The sequence below is a fragment of the Accipiter gentilis genome, chromosome 17 (assembly GCF_929443795.1).
Source record: "Accipiter gentilis chromosome 17, bAccGen1.1, whole genome shotgun sequence".
NCBI classification, from domain to species: Eukaryota; Metazoa; Chordata; class Aves; order Accipitriformes; family Accipitridae; genus Astur; species Astur gentilis.
Window position 1 is genome coordinate 2,605,002 of NC_064896.1, and position 17,879 is coordinate 2,622,880.

A 17,879-nucleotide genomic window follows, 5' to 3' on the forward strand; every position below is an offset into this window, starting at 1 on the left:
GCTGCGACCTGCTCCCTCCCCCAGAGCAGACGCGGGCGGCGAGGGCAGGGCAGGCATGCGTGCCAGCCCGTGGCATTTCGGCTCTGCTTCCCGCAGCCACGTGGGCCCCAAGGTGCCCGGGCTGGACTTTATCCCGCTCCACCTCGGCTCCCCCACATGTACAAAAGGCTGCCGCTTCCCGGAGCTGGGACAGGCCTGGATGGCAGGGACACGCAGGGTGGGGGGGAGATGCCAACGTCAGAGGAACGCAGCGAGCTGTGACTTCGCAGTGCCGGCTTGCCGTGTCCTGCTGAGAGCGACGCTTGGCACGCCGAGCACGGCTGCAAGAAGGGGGTGAGGGGGGGGGGGGGGGCTCGCAAGCGCTTGGACTGTCACGCTCCCACCTCCGCACACGAGTCCTTATCGGCTGGGGGGTACGACGGGAATGGGAAGGGGCCAGTTTTGCCGGCTGCACCCCACGACATCCTCAGCTGCTGCCAGGGAGCTGCCCTGGCAGGAGCACAAGGACCGGGAGCCCAAGCCGGGGATGTCCTTTTTGCCAGTGGCTTTGCTTTGTCCCCTGAGGGTCTTGGGGAATTCGTGACTCACTCTGGATTCCTGTCAGTCCAGTCATGGAGAAAGTACGTGAGGCTGGAGACAGTCGGACTCCGGGCCGGACCCAGTTCCTTCCTGAGGCGCTCAGCAGCCCTCCGGCTCCGTGTGCTCAGCCCAAGGCTGCGCTTGCAGGAAAAAGGCCCTTCCGAGAGCGCTGGCCGAGCAGCCGGGTGGGGGTCCCCAGCGACGGGGCTCTTGCAGGACCCTCGTTTGGGCACCCAGAGCACCCTGGGGTCCCAGGGAGGAGGTCAGCCCTCAAAGCCCAGTGGGATGCAGTGCTCCCCATGTGGGGGCACCCAGGGTGGGAGAACACCTTGACTAGCCCCAGCATCCTCCCCAGGAGCCCTCCGGCCCGTTGTCCTGGGTTCAGCTCCTGCCCCGGCTCCCGTAGCCACCCGGGGAACCCCGCTCCCCCCGCTGCCACCCGTCCTGGCTGCCGGGAGGCATCTTCGAGGAATCCTTTGGCAGCGACTGGGAGATGCTCCTAGAGGGCCAGAGACAGGCAAGGAGACCCAGAGCAGCGGGCAACTGAACCCCAACCCCCCCCCCAGCAAGTACTGGTGCTGCTGAGGGAACCGGAGCCTGTGGGGCAACCGAGGACCCCCCCCCCCCCCCCAAGTCCCTGTGTCCTCAGCACCTGGCTGGATGCTGGCAGCGGGGACACAGGTCTGACTCCAACTGACACCGACTCCATGCCCTGGGCCAGCTGCCCAAACTGGGGTGCTGGAAGGGGGGGACACACACACACACACGCAGCCCCCCCTCTTCCCCTCCCCTCCCCACAGCAGCGGAGGATGGAGCAGGGGGGTGCTGGCAGCGCTGCCGGGACCCCCCCCCCCCCTAGTTTGCGAGGGCACTGGGGCGGGGGGGGGGGGGGGGCACAGATGGAGGAGCAGGACCCAGAGCCGGGTAGACCCCCCCCCAGCCCCTGGGGGGGGGTGGGTGTCGGGGCCGCTCTTCTCCCTCCCTCCCTAACGGGAACCCCGGGATCCACGACCCCCCAGTCCCACCGGGCTCCGCTTCGCCCGGGGAGGGGCAGCGCAGCCCGGGGGGGGGTGGGGTGCGGGGAGGTGCCGGGGGCAGCCGCGATCGCGGCTGCCCCCGGCACCTCCCCGCACCCCCCCCCCGGGACCGGGACGCGCCTATAAGGAGCGGCGGGGCCGGAGCAGGCGCTTGGCGGCGGAGCGGAGCGGCGGACGCGGCAGGTACGGGGCTGGGGGGGGACGGGAGGGGGTCGTTGTCCCGTGGGTTCCCCTAACTGGCCCCCCCCCGGGGGTCCCCAGCGCTTCCCCAACCCCAGGCTGAGAACTGGAAACTCATTGCACTGCCCGCGCCTCCGCGGTGGTGGGACCCCGGCAGGCTCCCCCCGGTGCCCCGTTTTTCTGGGGTTTTTGCTTTTTTTGGAGCAGGGGTGGGGGTAAGGTGGAGGTGGGTACGGGGCTCCTTGGCCGTTTGGGGAGTGGGCATGCGGGGGGGGGGGGGGGGGAGCGGGGGTTTTGGGGTGTCACGGTGTGGGTCCCCAGAGCCAGGGTGGTTGGGGGGGGGGGGGGAGTTAAAAAACCTGAAGTTTTGAGCGTCCCGGGGGAGGGCAGGGCACGGGTGAGGCGGTTGGGGGCTCGGTGGGCAGCACGCTGGGTGCTGGCCGGGGTGGGTGACCCAGCAGGATGGGGCTGGTGTAGGGTGCGGAGCTGCCCTTTGCCCACAGGACCCCCAAGTCCCGGGTTGCCCACCCCCCCGACACGCTCACTGCCCTCCCACCGCAGCGGCTGCAGGTCTGGGGACATTGCCGGCAACATGCGCCTGCTGCGGGCCCTGCTCTGCCTCTGGTTGCTGGCCGAAGCGGTCCTGGCTTCCCGGGTACGTACCCGCCGGGAGCTGGGTCCCGGTTTGTATGAGCACGGGGTCTACGATGCCGGTGGGTCCTACTGCCAGCGAGGGGACGTCTGCTGCCACGGCCGTAACGATGGCTGCACCGTGCCCTACCACGACACCCTCTGCTACTGTGACCTCTTCTGCAACCGCACCGTCTCCGACTGCTGCCCTGATTTCTGGGAGTACTGCCTGGGCATTCCGGCCCCTTTCCCCAAAGCTTCAGGTGAGGCAACCCCCAGCCCAACCGGGCAGGGGTCTGTGGGTGCCAGGAGCCAGCCCTGGGGTGCCTGATGTGTTGTGTTTGATGCCACTGGTGCCCTGCGGGGTAATGGATGTGGCACCCCACGGCCCTGTCCTCGCTGCAGAGCCGCTCCGGACCCGTCGGAACTGTGGAAACTCGTACAAAGTGGGGCTGGGAGCAGCCTGTGGCCCTGCAGCCCGTCCCCTGCACCTCCCGTACCTGTGGGGCAGAGCAGGGGCATTGGGGGGGGGGGGGATGACTCCATCCCAGCTTCCCCGGTCATGTCTGGGGCAGGCGGATGCTGGCCCTGACTTAACCCGCCTGGCAGCTGGGACGGGCAGGGCAGACGGGGGCGAGAGGGGGGCACGGGGCAGCCCCCGCCGCACAGCACAAGGCTCTCTAAGAAGTCCCTGCAGAGCAGAGCCAGCTCCCGGGTACAACTGGCCCCTTTATCCCTGTCCCGCCAGGCTGTGCGTGTGAGGCCGGCTCTGCTTGGCAGCCCCACACGCAGCCCCACGGTTAACCCTCCCGGCGCCGAGCAAGCCCCGCTCCCACCTTGTGCCGTGGGACCCGAGTTGGTCCCCATCGCAGGTCTGGAGGTGCTGAGTTGCAGCCGGGCACCTGCCTGGCTTTAAGGACCACATTTATTTTCCCCTTGGTATTTACACCCTGGGGGTGTTGGTGGGACCCCTGATGCAGCCAGGCGCTCACCGGGCGACTCTCCTTTCTCCCATCCAGGCTGTGCCCGCGCCGGCCGCAACTACCCCACCGGAGCCACGTACCGGGAGAACTGCAACCTGTGGTGAGTGCCTCCGCGCTCCCCGTGCCATGCGGGCACCGCCGGCTTGGTGCCAGCACGCTGCCTGCCCGGACCAAGGGCGTCAGGGGGGCCGGCGAGGACCGGGGTTGCCCGCAGTCGGCTCGGCGGGAGCGGGAGCACATGGCCCGAGCTGGGTGGTGGGGGCTGATGCCAAATGCCTTTGCTCTGGCATATTCGGAGTGGAGAGCCCGGGGCCTTGAGCCGCTCCCAAGTTTCAGCGCATGCCTTTGTGGGAACCGCTCGTTTCGCCGGGTTAGCGCGCGGCCGGGCTGGCTGCGGGCTGCCGACGCGAGCCCGGAGCTGCCGGCGTTTTTTTCTGGCCACGCTAGTCCAAGCCCAGCTTGCCCGAGCCTGACGGGACGCGTCTGCAGCTGGCAGCCGTGACGGCTCCGTGCCAGGCGACCAGAGTCCGGCCCCACAGCCGGCTTGGGTGCAAGCAGCCCGTCTGCGCTGCGTGCCAGGAGCTCGCTGTTTGCATTAGCGAGGAGCGCGGGGTTTATCTGGAAACGGCTGCGGTGGTATTAAAGGCATCTTGGAGGTGGGGGATAGGGGAACCTGCGGGCACAGATCTGCCCGTAGACAAGGAGCAAAACACGGCAGGGCTGGCTGGCTTGCAGCGATGGAGCAGATAAGGGAAATCAAAAGCTCCGTCTGGGGCGTGTGCAAGGGCACGAGCACGTGTGTGTGCATGTGTGTGCAGGCATGTGCGCCGGAGCTGGAGGTAAAAAGCCAGCCTGATCCCTTCCCGAAGCCCCAGTGCCACCCGGCGTTTCTCTGGAACCGTGGCGTGGAGGCTTGTGGGGCTGAAAAATGTTCCCGAGCCCTGGGCAAAGGTCGAGGTCCCCGAGCCAAGCCGTGCACTTGGATGACTGGTCCCTGCTGCTGGGAGAGCATCCCTTCCCCAACAGCTCTGGCCCTCAGGGGCTGAGGCTCTTCTGCCAAAACCCTCTTCCCCCGCACTTGGCGCCTGGAGAGCAGAAATTTCTGCAGCGCTTCACCCCAGACTTTGTCCCTTCCCGGCTTCTGCGGGGTCTGGGGGGGGGGGGGGCTTGGTAGGGGGCAAACGCAATGCCGGGGTGAAGCAGAGTGGGCTGGCGTAGGCACCCAGCTGGCTGCACCCCAAGGTGAATTCCCATTGGGAATCCTCAAGGAGTGAACGGCCAGATGCGGGGTCACCAGCACAGCACCGGGAGCGCTCGGGGATGGGGACGGGGCGAGTGTTAGGGGTGCAGGTGCTGTCGGTGGAATCGGGGCCAGGCTGGCAGGACACGGCTCCGGCCTCGCACGGCTCCTTAAAAGGGAAGAACGTGCCGGGAGCTCGGCCGGCAGGCAGGAGGGAGCATGCCAAGCATTGCTCACCACGCGGGGGGAGCACAGGCCAGGGCTCCCCAGGGGGATCCGGACCCGGCATATCCCCCCCCCAACCACCCCCTGCCCCAGCTCTCCCCGTGGGTGCTGCAGGGCTCCTGGCTAACCTGGCCAGAGTGGCTCGCCCTTGGGGGGGGGGGGGTACAGCCAGCCCCGAATCCCCTCCCTGGGCTGGCGTCCAAGCCCCACGCTGATGTCTGCAGGCCTGGCTGCTTTTCAGCTAATTTTCTGTCCCATGCTCTGTCTGCCCTCCGGGCTCCTGCGGGGACTGGGGCTGGTGGGGGGGGGGACACAGACACAGCCCCCCAGGGTCACGCAGAGGGCTGCCTGCTGGCTGCTGGCCCGGTTTCACCCCATCCCGAGGTGCCGAGCCGCGGTGCCAACCCCCTGGTGCAGAAGCATCCCTGGCCCCTCGCTGGCTACCCACGATGGCAGGGGGTCCCCAGCTTGGGAGGGGCAGCACCCACCTGGGGTCCCCCCCCCATTTTACCCCAGGGACACCGTCCCTCCCCAGCTGACTGTCCCCTCCGGTGCCGTCCCCTCTGCAGCACCTGCGGCCCCGGCGGGCAGTGGCAGTGCGAGGACCATGCCTGCTTGATGGATGGGGAGCTGATCGATGCCATCAACAGGGGCAATTATGGGTAAGGACCGGGCACCGGGAGGACGGGGAAGGGATCCTTCGCCCCTCGGTGCTTTTTGGGGCACTCTTGACCCGTGCCCCCTCCTCTGCACACAGCTGGAGAGCCGCCAACTACAGCCAGTTTTGGGGCATGACGCTGGAGGACGGGATCCGGTACCGCCTGGGCACCTTCCGACCCTCTCCCACCGTCATGAACATGAACGAGATGCACGTGAGTCCCCACAGATGGAAGGGGAAACTGAGGCACGCTACGGATTGAGCCTGCCTGTTCCATGGCTTCACCCAGTGCTTTCACCATCCCCCTCGGCTAGCAATGTCCCCGCAGTATCCCCGACCCCGGGGAAGGGGCTCTGCAGCCGGGGGCGGGGGGGGGAGGTAGGGAAGGGGCCATGCCGGGTGGGTGCCGCAGGCAGCCCTTGTGTTTGGAGACGGCAGCTCAGCAAATTCCCCCTGACAATCCCCGGGCTGCCAGTGTTGTTTTTTCCCCCGTTCCTCCGTGCCGGTTTCCCATCGGAAAGCCGTCCCCGCAGCTGCTGAGTCGGCAGAGCCGGCTGCGCCAGCGCTTTGCAAGTGGGGTGCCTCCGTCTGCCCCTGGGGGCTGCACCTGAAACTGGAGATCCCCCCCCTCATTCAGGGTGGGCAGCAGCTGGGGGTCCCATGGACGCTGGCGGAGAGCGAGCGTCGTGCGCGGTGCACGCCCAGCGCCGTGGCCTTGACTCCCGGCGAGGTTTAATTTTAGAGGTGCTTCCTGCGCTGGGATAAGCCGGGTGTCCCGGCCGTGTCCTCCCCAGGAAGGCTGAGCTGTGCACGGCTGGGGTGGGGGCACCGTTCCCCCCCCCCGAAGCGGAAAGGCTGGATGTGAGTCAGCGGCTGGGCAAAAGCCGGCCAGAGGCCACAATGAGGGGCTTAAGGCACCCAGTGCCGTGCACTTGTGGCGGGGTAACACAGCCCTTGCCGGGGTCCGAGACCAAACACTTGGTGCTGTTGTGGCATAAGGAGCCGCTGGGGCTGAGGAGCCCAAATTTAGGGAAAGTTGAGGGATCCAGCTCCTCTAGGACAAGGGGGCACCCGAATCCTGGTCACGCTTGGCCAGGGCTACGGGCATCCCCATCCCGAGGGGTCCTGCAGTGGGGCTGGGGGATGCTAACGTGGGCTGGGGGTCACGGCTCCGAGGATGCCCCAGGAGCTGCTGGGGGGGGAGGGAAGGTCCCTGTGCGGTGACCCCCCCCTCTCATGCCTCAGCTGTGCCTCCGCAGATGAACATGGACTCCAACGAGGTGCTGCCTCGCCACTTTGACGCGGCGGCAAAGTGGCCCGGGATGATCCACGAGCCCTTGGACCAGGGCAACTGCGCCGGTTCCTGGGCCTTCTCCACGGCGGGTGAGATGGGACGAGATGGGATGGGGTGGCCGGGGAGGGGGATGGACGGGGACTAAACCCGCTGCCGCGGGGCTGGGGAGCGGAGCAGGACCCAGGGGAGCAGCCGCCGCTCCCTGACCCCCTGCTCGCTTCCAGCCGTCGCCTCGGACCGCATCTCCATCCACTCCATGGGACACATGAAGCCCGCCCTGTCACCCCAAAACCTCCTGTCCTGCGACACCCGCAACCAGCGGGGATGCAGCGGGGGCCGGCTGGACGGTGCCTGGTGGTACCTCCGCAGGCGAGGGTGAGTGGGGATGGGATGCGGGGGGCAGAGGCTGCCCCGGTGCTGGGGTGGGATAAGGGGGTTCAAGGCTCACGTGGGGAGAGCCCAGGGGTGCCCCATGCACATCGGGTCCCCAGAGCTGTCCCTTGGGCAGGCGGGGACCGAGGGCTGCCAGCCCAGGTGGGGATGGAGAGTGGGGTTTGGGGATGGGAGTGGGGATGGAACCGGGTGGTCCTTCCCTTCCTCATGTCCTTGTCCCTTCGCCCAGGGTGGTGACAGACGAGTGCTACCCCTTCACCAGCCAGGAGAGCCAGCCGGCGGCACAGCCCTGCATGATGCACAGCCGCTCCACGGGCAGGGGCAAGCGGCAGGCGACGGCACGCTGCCCCAACCCCCAGACCCACGCCAACGAGATCTACCAGTCCACCCCTGCCTACCGCCTCTCCTCCAGCGTGAGTGCCTGCGGGACGGGGCCGGGCAGAGCCGCCAGCGTGGGCGAAGCAGGAGCCGTTTGGTGTGGGGAGCGGGAAAGGGGCTTGGCTCGGGGTGGTTTCCCTAGGAAAGCCAAATTTGGAAATGAAGCTGGGAAAAACCCGCTGCGGAGCCCCCAGGGGAGCTGCTCCTCCATTCGGCATCTCCACAACACCCACCCGTGGGTGCCGAAACGGTCTCTGCCTGCATCCCCAGGGGGTGGGGAGGGCAGTGCCAGGGGTCCCGGTCCCAGCCCCGGTCCCACCCAAGCTCTGTGCTTGCAGGAGAAGGAGATCATGAAGGAGCTGCTGGAGAATGGCCCCGTGCAAGGTAGGGAGCCGGCGTGGGCACCCCATCCTTGTGCCCCGAAGCCGGGTGCTGCAAGGGGCGTGGGGGAGCTGCCCTGCTTGGGGCCGGGGGCAATTGTGGGAGCCAGGACCCCCCTCCTCGGCTGCTCTCCCTGATTAATGTTTAGCCACATGCCTGGGCAGCGCCGTGCTCTCGCCGGCCCCGGGGTGCCCATCACGCTGCCCACACCAGCGGGTACTTGTTGCTTATTAACTCCTGAGACTTAATCTCCATCTCAGCAGTTGGTCTTGTTTTACTTTTATTGTTTTTAATTCTCTGAGTCTTGTCACTTCGCCCGTGTGATGTGACATCTGGCTGCCGCCTTCCCTCCTCCCGGGAGATGCCCTGTGTGTCCCCGGTGCCCGTATCCTCCACCCTGGGGGATGTGGAGCCCCGGGAGCTCGGCACCCCTTCCCTTGGGACAGGGTCAGCATCCCCACACCCTCTCCCCCTGCCCACAGCCATCCTGGAGGTGCACGAGGATTTCTTCATGTACAAGAGCGGGATCTATCGGCACACGCCGGTGGCCGAGGGGAAGGGGCCGAAGCACCAGAGACACGGGACCCACTCAGTCAAAATCACCGGGTAGGTGGGGGGTGGCATGGGGGGCTCAGAGGCATGAGGAGAGCCCTGCTGCAGGCAGGAGAAATGTTCTTTTTGGGGGAGGAAAGGTGTCCCCTTCCTCCGGGCAGGGAGGGAAGGAGGGTGCAGGGAGCGATGGCGGGGAGCCCTGCCGGGGGCTGATACTCGCCCCAGGGTGGTGGCCACAAGTGACACGAATGTGCAGTGCTCAGCCCCCTCAAAGGAGGGAGGTGGGAGCAGGACTGGCTGCCCTATGCCGGCAGCTTCCTTCCTCATCCCCACAGTTAAATATACCTGCCTGTATTTTGGGAGCGGATGTAAATACCTCAGCCTGGCCCTCAGGGAGGTGCCGAGGCCAGGAAAAGAGTGGGGTCAACACAGCACCCTGCTATCACAGTGCCCGGTGGGGTGATGCCCGCAGTATGGGCTGCAGCCCGAGGGGGTGCCCCGGGACCCCCGCTCACTGCCCTGCCCTTCCAACGCAGGTGGGGAGAAGAGCAGCTGCCTGATGGCCAGACCCAAAAATACTGGGTGAGTGTTGGCGGGTGTCACGAGTTTGTTGGGGCTCAGTCATTAGGGTGGGTGGCTGCAAGTGCTGCTTTCCCATGCCTAGGTGGGATTCAGCTCAGGGATTGGGGGGGTAGGGGGGTCAGCTGGGCCACCCAGCACCGAGCCGTGTCCCGTGTCCCCTCTGCAGACCGCAGCCAACTCCTGGGGCACGGCGTGGGGCGAAGGTGGCTACTTTCGCATCGCCCGCGGCGTCAACGAGTGTGAAGTGGAGACCTTCGTGGTGGGCGTCTGGGGCCGCGTCAGCATGGAGGACATGCCCCACAAGTGAGCCCCCCACTGCCCACTGTCCTCCCACCCCGGGCCCCCCCCAGGCCCGGAGATGTCCTTGTCCCTACGATGGCCCTGCCCAGCACCGCAGCCCCTCCGTCCCCTCCTGGAGGTACCCGTGGGGTGGGACCCCCACACAGCCCCATGCCACCGCGCAGGGGGATGAGACTGTCCCCTGCGTCCCCATCCCCGGGGGGCCGCATGCCCCCGCTGTGCTGACGCTGCGGCTGGGTGCAATGGTGCGTGCATGGGGTGTGTGGATGGGGGTGCCCTGGGGGCCGGACCCACATCCCGTGGGATTTACCAGCTAATCCCCCTGCCCCGGGCTCGGCTGGGCTTCAGTCGTGGCTGGGGGCTCTTCAAAGGCAGCCGCCCCCCGCCCTGGCCAGTGCTGATGGCTTCACCCCCCCTTCTCCCACTGCCGGCGAGCACATGTCCAGGGCTGGGGGAGCACTGCAGCGGGACCCCCGGGGCTCCTGCACCCCCATATCTGCCCCCCCAACTACCCTCGCCCAGGCATCCCTGGAGCCAGGGGAGTAAAATAACCCAGCAGTGCCCGGGGGTGGGGGCGGGAGAGGGGGGGTTCACCCGTGCCCCCAGGGCTGGAGGAGCCCCAAGGCTGGGTGTTGCCAGCTGGGGATCAGGATGGGGTCCCCACCGTCCCCCCTGCCTGTCCCTATGGTGCTATGGCCCCTGCCACCCCCCTGGGGACCGGGGAGGGCTCAGCCCCACAGTGTCCCTGTCCCGGTGGGGCCAAAATTGGGGACCATGCAGCAGCACAGCCCAGGTCCTCCCACCCTTTCCCCCCCTTCCAGCCGGGGCTGTACTTTTAAGACCTTTTGTATTTATTTTGCTTTTTATTATTTGTAAATAAAACTTATTGAAGCCTTAGTGCTAGGAGGGTCTGCTCCTTCCCCAGCCCTGTTTGGGGGGGGGGAGGTCGCATGGCCTCACTGCCCCGCGCCTGCCCTGTCCCGGGGAGGTGGGGGGGACCCAGCCGTGACCCCAGGAAGGGCTGCGGGGCGAGATAAGGCCCGGCTCATTGTGCGTTTTCCGGCTCCCCGTGACGGCGGCCAGCGTCGGCAGCCAGCGCTGGACCCGCCACGGGCACGCGCAGCCACAGGGGCCACCGCAGCCTCCACCGTGGCCGGGAGTGTCACCTGTCACGAACGAGTGGTTTGGGTCGCTTAAAGAATGACCGTCGAGGGTACGAGTGAAAGTGATTTAATAGGAGTTTATAAAAGCGTGACTTCACAAAGTTTGATGTCAAGGTTCGCTCATTACTTAATCCATGGATGAAGTGTATAAGGAAAAATCAAGTAAGAATTAAACTAGGATGATTTAAACAGAGACCGAAGATGCAAAAGGGTAAGGGAGAAACATACAAAGGAAAGTAGAGTGAGAATTGATTTTTTTTTTCCTGATTTGCACAGAGATTGGAAGTGCAGAAAGGTAGGGGAGACCCTCCCGTTGAGTCGTGAGGTTCAGGAAGACCCCCCTTGCTTTCTCAGCTCCTGATGGAGCTTAGGTGCATCTGGATCGACTCCTAGTCCCGGATTTGGGCAACCGTTTATGTCTGAAGGGATTACGTGTGTAGCAGCAGTCTGAGGTTCATTCACAGTTTAAGGTGAATCACAAGACTTAGCAGCAGTTAATCATTGACTAATTTAACATTTACAAAGTAGAACTTACTACAATCGACAGTGGCTTAATTATAGATTTGAAAGGGCAATACTATACTTGCTATCGGATACTTGGGTCAATTCACACGCGCATGCACACAAACACTAAGCTATATATATATATATATAAACAGAGGTATACCTGTTAAAAATTCCCCTTGGGTTCAGTGACATATTCATGTCAAATGTCTCAGCGTTTCTCAACAGGCAAAGGCGTGACCCCTAAGGAGTGCAGGCTTTCAGCCCGGGTCCCGTCGTCAGCTTTCGGCGACGGTCCTCCGATTTTGGCAGCCCGGAGAGTTTGCGAGCTCCGCGCGGTGTCCGCCTCAGCGGGAGATGCCCGGTGGCAGCCCGCAGCGGTCCAGGAGAGCTCGAAGGGCCTCACGGGACCGCCGCTCGTAGGTTTGCGAGCTGATTGCCTTTGGAGGGTGTAATTCCGTTCTGGCTGTAATTTTGGTCAGGAAAACGCAAAGGTGGGCCGCGATCGAGGCAGCAAGAGTCTCGGCTACGGTTCCAGGTGCCGGGGTTTCGGCTGCGGTTAGCGGGTGCCTAATTGTCCTGACTCGCTGTATTGTAGCCGGGGTAAGAAAGTTCTGGGCTGTCCCAAGTCGCTGCCCCAGAATATGATGTTGGCGGGTCCTGACATGGCCATGGGGCCTGGACAGGGGGGGCCTGCACCACCACAGCCACCCCACAGCCGGGACTGCACCACCACAGCCCCGTGTGCCACCACAGCCACCCCGGCCGCCCCAGCGGGGCCAGGGGCAGGGTGAGGAAGCCGAGCAGGCCCGTGAGGTGCGGGTGTTCCTGTTTAAAAATTTATTTATTCTTTGCTTTTCCTCTCTCTTCCCCCCCGCCCCCCCCAGCCCCTCAGCAGCTGAGGAGCGGGGGGCGTGTCCCACCACCCCCCCCCCCGCGAGCCTGGAGCGGGGCGCCACCTGGCGGCGGCAGCCCGCGCCCGGCCACACCCGGCGGGGCCGGGGACTCTGCGCAGGCGCAGAGTCGCGCGCAGGGGGGCGGGCAGGGACACACCCCCCCGCGCCCTCGCCCCGCCCCCCCCCCGTGTGTGTGTGTGTGTGTGTGTGTGGATTATTTTTATATATATGTATATATATATATGTGTACACACACCCACCCTGACACCACTGTGGCTTTTTTTTTTTTAATATCTGCACATACACACTAACAGACACTGCTGGGGGTTTGTTGGGTTTTGTTTGGGTTTTTTAAATATCCACACACACCGCTGTGGGGTTTATATACACACACACTAACAGACACTGCTGGGGGTTTTTTTAATGTATTTATTTATACAGACACACACACACACTAACAGACACCACTGTTTATGTACGTACACTCACACTCCAACAGACACTGCTGGTTTTTATATATATATATATATATATACACACACACTCTAACAGATACTACTGTTTATATACACACACACTAACAGACACTGCTTTGTTTGTTTTTTTAACGTATATTTATACACACAGGCTAAAAAATCCCTGCTGTTTATACACACACACACTAACAGACACTTCTGGATTTTTATTTGTGTGTATTTATACATAGACTCACACACACTCACTGCTCTTTATGTACTGTTGTGGTTTCAGCCCAAGCCAGGCCATGTACATACACTCACACTCTAACAGACCCTGCTGGGGTTTTTTATATATATATATATATAAATATATATACACACACACACTCACAGACACTGCTGGGTTTTATTAGTATGTTTTTATACATAGACACACATACACTAACAGACACTGCTGATTTTTTTTTTTATATATATATACACAGAGACACTGCTGTTTATACACACACACACACACACTCTGTTGGTTTTTTTTAAAAAAATCTCTATTTATACACACTCAGGCTAAAAATCCCTGCTGTTTCTATACACACACACACAGACACAGCAGTCCCTGTTAGTGTGTGTGTGTATACATATACATATAAACAGCAGTGCCTGGGGGGGGGGGGGGGTGTCTATATATACTGTTTTATATATATACACACACACAGAGAGTGGCAGCCTTTAGTGTGTGTATATTACAAAGAGCAGTGTCTGTTAGAGTGTGTGTAAATAAACAGCAGTGTCAGCATGTGTGGGGAGATATACAGATATATAGCTATATATACACACACACACACACACATTTCAAAAACAGTGTTCTCGGTGTTTGTGTGTGTATATCCACAGGTGTCAATAAGTATATGTGTGCATATATATATATATATATGCATATATCCAAGGGTGCCTGTTAGTGTGTGTATGGGGGGTGTGTGTGTACACACGGGGGTGTCTGTTACTCTGCATGTGTGCATATACAATTCTCTCCCCCATCCCACTGCGGGGGGGGGGGGGGGGGGGGAGGGAGGGAGCGGCTCCGTGACCTGTACCCACAGGGCTCTGTGTGCGTGTATATACAGGGGTATCTATATATACACACACAGACAGACCTCCCTGGGTATTTTATATATATATCTCTACATACCCATGCACACACTCACCCCCAGCTGGGGTGACAGCCCCCCCAATCATCCCTGCTGCTGCACAACAGCCCTGGCCAGGAGGGGTGACAGCCCACCCAGGCAGCCACAGCCACAGGTGACAGCGTGGGGTGGGGAGAGGCAGCCCCCACTGCCTCTGCTTTAAACCTCTCTGATCTACAAGGCTGGGCAGCTCTGACTCAGCTGAAGACAACGAGAAATATTGTTGGAATGATGAGTGATGCTCTAGAACAAAAAGTCCTGCCTTTGGCCGAGGCTGAGGAAAACACCGACATCTGGTTATTGCTTCTAAAAGCATCAGATAAGGTATTCGGTCTTTTAACTATTTTGTTTCATAAAAATCCCTTCAAATATACAGTAGCAACCTGTTTTTCAAAAAGCATCTCTGAGATGCCCAATTAAAGGATAACCACCTGCTCATCATTTTAAAACCACAGGAAAGAAAACCTTTCTGGTGGTCAAATCTTTACTTGTACCTCAAGCAGGAGACCCCAGCACCTTATTTTCTCCAAGTCGAGAGGAAACGTGTAAGAACTTCAGGAAAGTGTACCGAGCCCTGGGAGCAGTGCCCAGAGCAGGGGTACAGGCACAGAGGGACGTGTCCCCTCCCTGCACCCAGAGCTGCTGCTGGACCCGCGGGGGGGGTGACACGAGGCAGGGCAGCGTCCCTGCGAGCTGCTTTGTAAACACAAACCACCCAGGGACCAGTGCACATCGCCTTTTATTCAAAAGCTGTAAAAATAAGCTCTAAACCGTTTCCAAGTTTGGCTTCGGCAGACAGAGACGCATCAAAACAGACATTGGCAACGAGGCGGGGGGAGTCGATGATCCTGCGTGTGACTGCAGCAACGTGGCCCGTTCCAGCAGCCCGGAGAGAAACGGGGCTCAGACCCCCAGGAAAGCCAGAGTGTTTCCAGCACAGCCGAGGGGTTGGATGGGCTCCTGGCGAGGAAGCGCAGTCTGCGAGGCAAGGAAGGACAAACTCTGCCATCGCTTGTGTCCTTCCTGCTGCTTTTCAAATGAAGGCTCAGCTCTTGGTCACTGGAAAGTCCCCAAAAGCACGCCGAGACAGAGATATTCCACTGCAGACATCCAGCCAAGCAGAGGGACAGTGCAGGTGGGGTTTAAGTATGATTTTGTGTCTGGCGAGGGAAGAGCTAAGCACTCCCTGGGAGGCATGGCACAGGCTACTGGTTTGGCTGTCCTACCCCACAGCACGGCCCCAGAACCGGGCTCCAGTTTGGCATAGAGGCACCCGCTGCCATCGAGTGGGGACAAGGAATCGAAGCCGGGAGGGCCCCAGCAGGGCTCAGGGCTCCTCGGACAGAGCAGGCTGGAAAGCCAGCCCAGGGGAACAGCTTGTTCTTCAGGAGGCTCAGCCTGAGCAAGAGGCTGAGGAGGGCTGCTGCTCCTGGAGAGCCCCGCAGAGCTCCCGGCCGGCTCACAGCCCTCGGCCGAGGGTGTCACATCATGCGAGTCACGACCATCGTGAGGAAGTCCTCGTAGCTCAACCGCACATTGCCCACCAGCCCCGTGTCCTTCTCGCGGAAGGCGTCGGTTGTGCTCTGGAGCTGCATGCAGATCTGAATGAAGCGGTCGAGCTGGATGCTGGGGTTGGAGGATCTCTGGGCGTAGCGGGCCAGCAGCAGCTGGCTAAACTGGGGGCTCAGGTTATAGCCCATCTGGGAGAAAGCTAGGAACAAGAAACACTCAGATTAAACCTTCCCAACAGGAGGGAGAGCAACTGTGCCCTCCATCCCGTGTGCTGGCACACACCCCATCTCCCACCGCCCTGTGGTGCTCACTTCCAAGGGCGGGTGTGTGCGGGCAGGGCTGTCCGGAAGGAGGAACCAAACCAAGGCACAAATTCCAAACGTTTTTCCCCTCCATCAGACGTACACACCCAAGAGTTCCTCCCTCAAAACAGGTTTTAGCCACATGCCATTTGCGGGGGGGGGGGGGGGGGGGGGGGGGGGGGGGGGGGGGGGGCGCATTTTAGGTTTCCTTAAGGAAGGAAGGTCATGCCACAGCCCTGCTGCAGCTCCTCGTCTCCTGCCCCACGGGAAGGCTCAGTGCCAGCTCTGGAACAGCCAGTTTAGCCAGCCCAGCATGCCCCAGTGCAGCAACAGGCACGGACTGCAGCCACAGCTTCGTGGGAGGCACCCAGAAGCTCAGAAACACCCATCCCTGCTGCAGGAACAGCACAAGGAGGAGTCACCGGGCCGGACTGGAAATAAACACCAAGCAGAGCCAGACAGTGGTCCCTGGCGAGCTCAGTAAGGGCCAGGTTGGTGTCTCTGCCCCTCACCCACCTTGCTGGAGCTCGCTGAAGCTGATGGAGCCCGACTGGTCCCTGTCGTACTGCTGGAAGAGGTTCTTCCACTGCTGGATGAAGCGCATCAGGGCTGAGAAACCGTACACATCTATGCGTCCCGACCTGGTCTTATCGAACATGTCTGGGGAGGAAGGAGCAAAGATCAGGAGCAGGGCAGTGAGGAGTGGAGCAAGGACATGCTGCAGAAACTCCCGGAGAGCTCAGGATCTGTGCTGCAGCTCCCTGGCACCCCGCTCCAGCCCTGAAAATCCTCCCTTACCAGGGCTGCCATCAAACAGGACCATTCAATTCCTAAGAGGCTGGTAGGAAATGGCAGAAAACGCAATGCTGGGGGAAGCAGGGGAATGGGGTGACTCTGGCTCGCTCCTGGACCTCTCCCTCCCTTTTCTCCCTGGCTCTCTGGGAGCAGGAGCTCACTCGGCCTTGTGCAGAGCCGGGTTCCCTTTCCTAAGTGGCGTTTTGGGCCCCTGACTCATGTCCTCCACCAAAACGGTGCTCGGAGCTGCTCGGTTTGCCCAGCTCTCGCTCCAGAGAGCGCTTACGGGCCAGCTGCTCAGGTAAGTGATGCCCAGGTAACAGGGGAACACAGGCTGGGCTGGCTTCACCCATTAGAGGCTTATCTCCAACAGATCAGAATAAAAAGCAGCAGGAGGACAAGGAGAGCCCAGACTTACTTATCATCAGCAGGCACGTCTCATCATTGAACGTCGACCAGTTGGAGTTGACCAGCGCCTGCTTCAGCTCCTTCACGGAGATGTACCCGCTGCGATCGGCATCGACCGCCTGGAACCAGGAGAAAGCCTCCGGGTCCACACCGGGGGGGGCATTACCTGCGTGGGGAGAGGCCATCAGCGGCTCTCACCTCCCCTCAGAGAGGCCGCTGGCTGGTCTGTCCCCAGGGATGGCTCAGAGAGACACAGCCAACACCCAGGGGCCAGTCAGCACTTCTGCTCTAAACAGCTTTTTACAGCCATACGATCCTGGGAAAAGAGGTTAGCGAGGCCCGGGGCTTGGCACGTAGCGTCTGGCGGCAGAGAAGGGGAATTAAATCAGATCCTTCGCGTAGCTTGAGACGGGCAGAGCGAACAACGGGGCTGCCGCCCCATCAACCTGGCAGTACCGGGCGGCAGGTGCGCGGCCATAAAGGTTTATTGCTGGTGCTCGGGGTTGCGGCCTCTTCATCACCTTCCTCCTCCTCCTCCTCCTTTTCGGCACCTTCCTCCTCCTCCTCCTCCTCCTCCTCCTCCTCCAGGTTTTAAACTAATAAACTGGGACTTTGCAGTTCACCCGAGCTGGGTGAGGGGCGCCGAGCAGGCCCCTCCTGGCACGGATCGGGGCTGCCACACAGGGAACGACACCCCCCCCCCCCTCCAAAATCTCTGTCCCGGGGGGGCACCCCGGATCCCGGTCGCAGGAGGGACCCCTCAACCCCGCGGCCCCACTCACCTCCGGGGGCCGCCCCTCCGTAGGCCCCGGGCTGGGGGCCGCCTCCAGGTTGTCCGTAGGGTCCCCCCGGGGGGGGCTGACCGTAAGGCCCCCCACCGTAGGGAGAAGCCCCGGGGTATGGACCGGCCGGGGGCGCGCCAGGGGCCTGTCCTGCGCCGGGGAAGCCCTGGGGAGGGGACAAAGCCCGGTGTGTGACCGGCAACGAGCCCCCCCCGCCGCCACTACCCCCCCCCCGCCGCCACTACCCCCCCCCCCTTCATCCCGGTCGCCCGCCCCCTCTCCCCCCGGTTCCGACCCGGCCCCACCTGCCCCGGATACGCCGCCATAACACCGCTGCTGCGCCCTCCCCCTCGCTGACGTCACGGGAGACGCGTGCGCCCATTGGTCGAGGCCCGCGGAAGCCACGCCCTCCCTCGCCGCCAGGGAAGCGTGGGAGGGGTCAGCTAAGGCGGGGCGGTGATGA

At 62.3% G+C, this 17,879-nt stretch overlaps 2 protein-coding genes across 4 annotated transcripts; one reads left to right on the plus strand and one right to left on the minus strand.

Annotated features, from left to right (window-relative positions):
- Positions 1-1,762: 1,762 nt before the first annotated feature.
- On the plus strand, positions 1,763-10,309 carry TINAGL1 (tubulointerstitial nephritis antigen like 1). 2 transcript variants are annotated; one of them, XM_049820271.1, is made up of 11 exons: positions 1,763-1,799; positions 2,358-2,689; positions 3,446-3,509; positions 5,444-5,536; positions 5,632-5,746; positions 6,792-6,915; positions 7,051-7,201; positions 7,449-7,632; positions 7,936-7,981; positions 8,461-8,584; positions 9,279-10,309. In XM_049820271.1, the coding sequence occupies exons 2-11, from the start codon at positions 2,389-2,391 to the stop codon at positions 9,727-9,729; spliced, it is 1,653 nt and encodes a 550-aa protein (XP_049676228.1). In that variant the 5' UTR covers positions 1,763-1,799; positions 2,358-2,388; the 3' UTR covers positions 9,730-10,309. The 2 variants fall into 2 exon arrangements, with proteins under 2 accessions (XP_049676228.1, XP_049676229.1); XM_049820272.1 differs by lacking the exon at positions 1,763-1,799 and adding an exon at positions 9,067-9,112 and having other exon boundaries at positions 2,300-2,689; positions 9,279-9,562.
- A 4,028-nt stretch (positions 10,310-14,337) lies between these two features.
- PEF1 (penta-EF-hand domain containing 1) lies at positions 14,338-17,768 on the minus strand. Of its 2 annotated transcripts, XM_049820290.1 has the most exons (5): positions 17,722-17,768; positions 17,417-17,582; positions 16,645-16,800; positions 15,948-16,091; positions 14,338-15,328 (listed from the first exon to the last, which is right to left on the minus strand). In XM_049820290.1, exons 1-5 carry the CDS (start codon positions 17,740-17,742, stop codon positions 15,099-15,101), a joined length of 717 nt encoding a protein of 238 aa, XP_049676247.1. In that variant the 5' UTR covers positions 17,743-17,768; the 3' UTR covers positions 14,338-15,098. The 2 variants fall into 2 exon arrangements, with proteins under 2 accessions (XP_049676247.1, XP_049676248.1); XM_049820291.1 differs by lacking the exons at positions 17,417-17,582; positions 17,722-17,768 and adding an exon at positions 17,091-17,410 and having other exon boundaries at positions 16,645-16,994.
- Between the last annotated feature and the right edge of the window lie 111 nt (positions 17,769-17,879).